Source organism: Acyrthosiphon pisum, unplaced genomic scaffold (assembly GCF_005508785.2).
Source record: "Acyrthosiphon pisum isolate AL4f unplaced genomic scaffold, pea_aphid_22Mar2018_4r6ur Scaffold_581;HRSCAF=1033, whole genome shotgun sequence".
In the NCBI taxonomy this organism is placed as follows: Eukaryota; Metazoa; Arthropoda; class Insecta; order Hemiptera; family Aphididae; genus Acyrthosiphon; species Acyrthosiphon pisum.
The window spans coordinates 45,506-51,951 of NW_021775511.1; the positions used below are offsets into that span (position 1 = coordinate 45,506).

The window sequence follows — 6,446 nt, forward strand, 5'->3', positions numbered from 1 at the left end:
CAAAAAAGGTGTTTATGCTCAATCGTGTCGCAGCCGGTACTATGGTCCCATCTAATGGAATTTAAATATCGAAATGATTACTAGGCATAATAACTTTGTAGTAGTATTATAACCAATTGATGAGTGATGTCGTACTTTTTAGGTGGATTTATTGGAATGTTTAAATGCATCTACCTACGTAAATGCGACTAAGTATTTTGTAAGTATGTCTTTTATGTGTGACTGTGTCTATATATAATGTATATTTCGTTAACGAAGTGTCTTATATTGATATGTAAGCTGTATAACAAAATAAGATGTACGCGATGTTATATATAATATGAAAGTACCTATTTATGTATGAATACTGTATATATCTATGTATGCACTATGTAAATGCACTATGCAATATGTAAGTTTTATAATATGTTTAGGTGTTTGTTAATTGTTATAATGAATATACCTAATAATACTTTTTAAAATATTGTGTTACACGGTGGAGCATGTAGAAATGCCCGCTTAAACTGATGAAATTTCCCTGTAAAAAGGTGCTCAGAATATTATACATATGTATACTACTTGTGTATGTATGTATATAATATGTAAGTATCTAAATATGTATGGACTTTTCTATGGGTATATGAGTGTATGTGTATGCGCTAGAGAAAGGGATGAACGAAACTCATCGACATCTGTAAATTGCTGAATTTATATAGTTCTGTATGTTGTCAGCATAGGCATAATTTTTTCGCAGGGTATGCCGGTATTTTTAAACATATTTAGCTCAATACAAAAAATAATTCCCCAAAAACTCTTAAATCTTAATACGTACAAATAATTTGCCATATAATGCGAAAAGAAATTAGCATGCATTTTATTTAGCTAATTTATTGGTTTTAGATATTTTAATTTGAAAAGTATGTATCAGTGGTGAATTCTCCAGGCATGCTCAGCATGTACCGCATGCACCGCATGCTTAACAATAAAAACGTAATTAATAAAAATACAAAAATAATTTTGTCATCAATAATTTAATATTATGTACTGTGATTTCATTCCAATAAAGTAACAGTATAAAAACCTACAGACATTTGATCATATTATAATAATATAATAATGAAAAAAATTGATAATCTAATCAATCGAAATTTTTTTTTTCGAAGTTGTAGGTAGTATGAAAATAAGCAATAACCGCAGAGGCTTGAATGTTCTGGGGGCAAAACCCGCAATTCTCATGAAAATGGTGGATTTTGATTTCAATTATATTATCATGAGTTAGCAATCTGTTTTATTATTTCTATGTACCTGTGATGATTAAGAAAATATAATTATGAAATCAAATTAATATTTGACTCCCAATATTTTATTATAAGAATATAATATAAAAAAATAATCAAAATATTTAAATTATTGAACTAAGATACGGTAGGTTCATGATTCTAATTTATAATCAAAACATTTACAACTAAAAACTATATGGTTATAATAACCCTGCAGGGGATGCCACGGCATGCACGCCTATGGTTGTCAGGTAGAGGAATGTGTGAATGGAGACAAATACTCTATATTTTAACGTGTATATTTTGAAAATAAAATTTTTTACAAGTTTATGTATGTGTGTGTGTGTGTGTGTGTGTGTTTGAGATACATTATTATGTACAATGTATGTTTTAGCGAGTAGTTTTTCATATGTAATTATATAATATTTTGATGTATATGTGTATGTATGTATGTATGTATGTATGTATGTATGTATGTATGTATGTATGTATGTATGTATGTATGCAGTGGCGTGGCGACCTAGAATAACCTTATAATATAATGAAACCTTATTACTAATAAATAAAAGAAAAAACTTGTTTTTAAATATCACGGTTGTTTTTTTATTTTACACAAAAATCAAAATAGTACAGAAAATTAGTTAAATATTATATATTGTGGTCCAAATGGCTCATCGTTTTCATCGAAGGTCTCTTATGTGGGTAGAGAATACTGAAAGTTTTCGACGGGGTTCTGTTCAGCGAGACTCTCTTGTGTCGGTGGTGATAAGGGTGAGATTAATGATAGATTTGTGTGTGTATGCGTAATGTATATATATGTATGTTTGTACGTATATATTATGTATGTATGTATGTATGTATGTATGATAATATAGTCGAAAAGTACATCAGTATATTATATATTTTTTTTTATAAAAGGGGAGGTAATGTATTTGAAGAGGAAGGCGAAAAATATATGTCGGCCACGTGTCGGATCTGGTGGCGGTTGTGATGTTTGACGAGTTTATGTGTGTGGCGGGTTGCCTATATTGAGTAATTGATACAAGTTTCGGAGTAGCCTGTACTACGAATTGCCTATACAGAGGAGCCTTTATGCTTTTACACGTAAAATTTAAGGGGGAGGAGCTGCTGAACCTACATAATCATCCTACTCGGGTGAGCGATAGCAAAAACGCAATAGCGATAAGGCCACAGATAAAGCGGGCATTATTTTGTACAAACTATAATATTTATAATAATTTTGTATATACAATATACAGGTTTAGTTCTTCGGTTTCCGTCAAACGCGACGCAGTAAACTAAACGCTGACACTCGCCGCGTAGTATTAAGATTACTAAAAATTAATGCGTACATGAAATCGTTAAATAAATCACATGCTTAATTATTACTTCTAATCAAATGCGTTATTAATTAATTATACAGTCCACAACATCAATAACTAACAAAAAACAAAATAACACAACAGTAACGAAGAAACAGCTTATAAAAACATACATCTGGAGTGTGACATTATACAGATGTGAGACCTGGACAATTAATAAAAAAGAGAAAGACATGTTAGAAGCACTGGAGATGTGGTATTGGAGAATGATGCAGAGAATAAGCTGGACTGATAGAAGATCAAATGAAGACATCTTGAAGACTGTTGCGCCGTGCCGCACCTACTTTTCATATCGCGGTTTGCGGCGACGACTTGCGGTGTGTTATGGACGGGAGAAGGTGACCCAATGAGTTTATATTAACAGAGACAGCCCAATGGCACTTACAATAGCGCTGAGCGCGAATGCTATAATAATAATAATAATAAATATCAATACAAATAAATAATCATATCAATCATGGGCGCCCTTATTACTTAAACATAATACAGTTAACTTCGCGATGACTATAGTAAGTAACGCGACCATAAATTATACAAAACAAAATATAATAATATAATATAATAGGTATATGAACCAAAACCTGACGACTACAATGTCGTAACGATGCAGGGCATGGCGAGGATAACTAGACGTCAGCGACGACAACTCTCTGGTCCGGTGCTGAAACGGCGACAGCCCTTCAATTGCATCGACAGCCACAACGATCACGAGTAGCGAGTATACGGCCAAATAATCCTATCCGACTATCTCGGGTGGCACGTATCTCGGCGTTTTCAATAAACGCGACGCGTCGTCCGACCCGCGGGACGACGACTTAATAATAAAAACGCGACGCCGTACACGTGGTCCACAGCGCACGCAAGGTAAGCAGCGGTGAACGGACGTGACGTGCGTCAGGTTCGACCGCCCGGAAAAAACATAGACGGCTGTCAGCGAGCAGCCACAGCATGCAAGCTCGCTGGACACAACAGAGGGGGGTAGGCCGCCTCGAGCACTTCCCATACTGTTGGTGGCTCGTCGGCAGACGATGATAGTCGGCGGGGAGTTTAAAAATGCGTTCGTGCTAGAACAAAGACAATAGATGAAAAACGAACGTTGTTAGACACTATAAAAAAAGAGATGGAAGATGATAAGACGCACGTTGAGATATGGAGATGAATTGCATAGCTTAATAATTGAAGAAAACAAGATATAGATACAAATAGAAGGAACAAGATCAAGAGGAAGACCTAGGACGAGATACATTAGCCAAATAATTCAGAATGCAGGAGTCACTTCCTACAGGGAGCTAAAAAATATGGCAAATGATAGAGGAAGATGGAGAAGACATTAACTGTGAAAAATTGTTAAAAACCAATCTTCGGATTGATAAACTAATAAAAATAAATAATCTACTTATTTCGTGTAAAGATGAACTTGTAACTAGTCACGATTCACGTCTACGTTACGATACACCAATGACTTTAAACTAGCTGACTTAACTAAATTAAATAATTCTACATCACCGAACGTGTCTGGTACCCACGAGTGTTTGGCGGTGATATTATTTGTCAAGATTGCGGTAATGACAAAACTATTCGACAAGACTTTGGCTGTGGGTAGAACTCCGGAAATGGATCTTTCCGTCAATACGCCGGTTAACAACTCCACGTCTTCCACGGTGCTATACAGATTTTTCAATTCAGTTGCGGTTTCATTGTTTCCGGTCAGATCGAAAAAACTATTGTAAGCAGGCAGCCCTAACAGCCTTCTGTAGTTATTAAAACCCTGTATACAATGTTCTCTCGAGATTGTCATTAGTGTCCTTGTAAGGTATTCCGTCAAGGCATCGTCGTTGTGGGCTGTGAACATGCCGATCTTTGAATTCCCCATAAATTTCAGGGCGTCTTTTAAGCCAGCTTCCGAAACTTGTCTAAAAGTATAGACAAATCGAATTGTATACACCCATAATATAGTCGCTTATTTTTCTGAAACTAGCTCTGCAGGGACTAGAAAGTTTCTCACATGTACTAGTCTCATTTCGTTAGCATCTCTCTATAGTTTCGGGTAATCTATCTAGAGTACCTATACGGGTACCGGTACCTATTAGTTGATGATTATAATTATATTATAGTTTGAAACGTATTAATATATTATCATAAATTCATAACGCATTATCTAAAAAGCCCTATTATATGTCTCTAATAATTTTAAGTGTTTTAACCTACTGGTTTTCCGGCAGACTTGATACAGCCATCGTCAAATACAGTTCAATAGGCGTGCCGGAACCACTGATGTTTTCCATTCGGTGGTGGTTTACTTCCGGTCTGAGTTCCACATTTAGGATTTCCTTCATCATGATGGTCATCATTTGACCGGTCACAACCTTTCTGGCCGTGGTGTATAGTTGTTCGTCCGTCCACGACGGTGACTTCCGTGACAACTCGTCGCACACTCGATTATGTTCACGTACCCAAAGCGTCGACATTTCAGATATTAAATGGCTCGTGCTCAACATCTCGGCCCGTTTAAATTTCCAGGCGATCTTTCTGATGAGCTAGATCACAAATCGTCCATGTCATTAATTCAATACATTAAAAAAACACAACGTTTTTGAAGAAAGAATATGTTTTTTTATTGTTATTGCTTTTAATTTATTAACTTTTATGAACGGTGGCGTGAAAAAATATTTTTTCTTATCATTTCGATGTATTAAAACTAAATTTTGAACGAGTTCCTACAGACTAAAATATAGTACCTATATTTAATTTGTTTCTGAATAGCCTATATTATGGTAAACCAACATTTTTCGGTTTACCTATATATGCGCTTTATATCTGTGACTCCGTACGTTTAAACATTAAATACTCGAAGGTATAATAAGTTTATCATAGGTATTTTACATTTAAAACGTACCTATATGTTGTCATTCACAAAATTAAAAAGGTGGGTAAGTGGATGTCGCTTTGCTGTACAGTAGGTTACAAGTGGGTCACTTTCCACTGTATAATGGATAGTATTAAATTTGAATTCAATGATATAATATCATTGTATACGAAAAACGATTCTGAGCGGTAGCCGGTAAGTTGATGTAATATACAATTACAACAAAATAACTAAAATATTAATGTTATTCTTGGTTTTTTAATATGTAATTTCATTCAAATTTTAATTTAAAATAACTATAAAAATAAATAATTGTGTTTTTGTATTTTTTACATTTTTTGGTAACAGAATTACCTAACCACTTACGTGGAACTTTGTTTTAAATGAAAGGATTTTTAATATTTGTTAAATGTCATTGTAACAATATAGTAGGAGCTTTGTATTAAATTGTCAAGCTTTTTTACCCAACAAATAAAGTTTTATTGACGTTAAAAGAAAAAAAAACCAAAAAAAGTTGTAAACTGAGTATATATGCGTAATTCGTAAACAGCTCAAAAAAAGTCAAAATTTTTTGATAATTTTTCATGTATAGAATAGGCTAATATAAATATTCAGTGAAAATGTCATGTTTATACGATAGTTTGGTTTCAAAAACCAATTTTGCGTAAAAATTTCCGTTTTCCGTAATTTTTATTTCGTTTTTCCGGGTGCTTTTGAAAACTATTGCGAGTTTTAAATTTTTACCTCCCCAATGCACCAATAGTATTCACTTTCCCATCAAACAAGATACTGAAGCTGAAAATCGAAGCATTATTTCGACTACTTATCGTGTACACAGACACAAAAATTTAAAAAAAACACACATATCTTTGTAAAACCAATACATTCATACTCAGAATCTAAAATTTAACTTTTATCCAACAATTTTGTTTTGTGTAA

The 6,446-nt window shown here is 33.9% G+C and overlaps 1 protein-coding gene across 1 annotated transcript; it reads right to left on the minus strand.

The window, feature by feature from the left end:
• Positions 1-4,064: 4,064 nt before the first annotated feature.
• On the minus strand, positions 4,065-5,109 carry LOC100574163 (prostaglandin G/H synthase 1-like). Its single transcript, XM_029492687.1, has 2 exons — positions 4,850-5,109; positions 4,065-4,554 (listed from the first exon to the last, which is right to left on the minus strand). The coding sequence occupies exons 1-2, from the start codon at positions 5,107-5,109 to the stop codon at positions 4,065-4,067; spliced, it is 750 nt and encodes a 249-aa protein (XP_029348547.1).
• Between the last annotated feature and the right edge of the window lie 1,337 nt (positions 5,110-6,446).

Bases quoted from the DNA above. Each gene is read 5' to 3' on its own strand.
- LOC100574163 (XM_029492687.1), bottom strand. From the start codon at position 5,109: ATGTCGACGCTTTGGGTACGTGAACATAATCGAGTGTGCGACGAGTTG. The intron at 4,555-4,849 runs GTAGGTTAAAAC...CTATACTTTTAG, and splicing joins TCAAGTCTGCCGGAAAACCA to ACAAGTTTCGGAAGCTGGCT.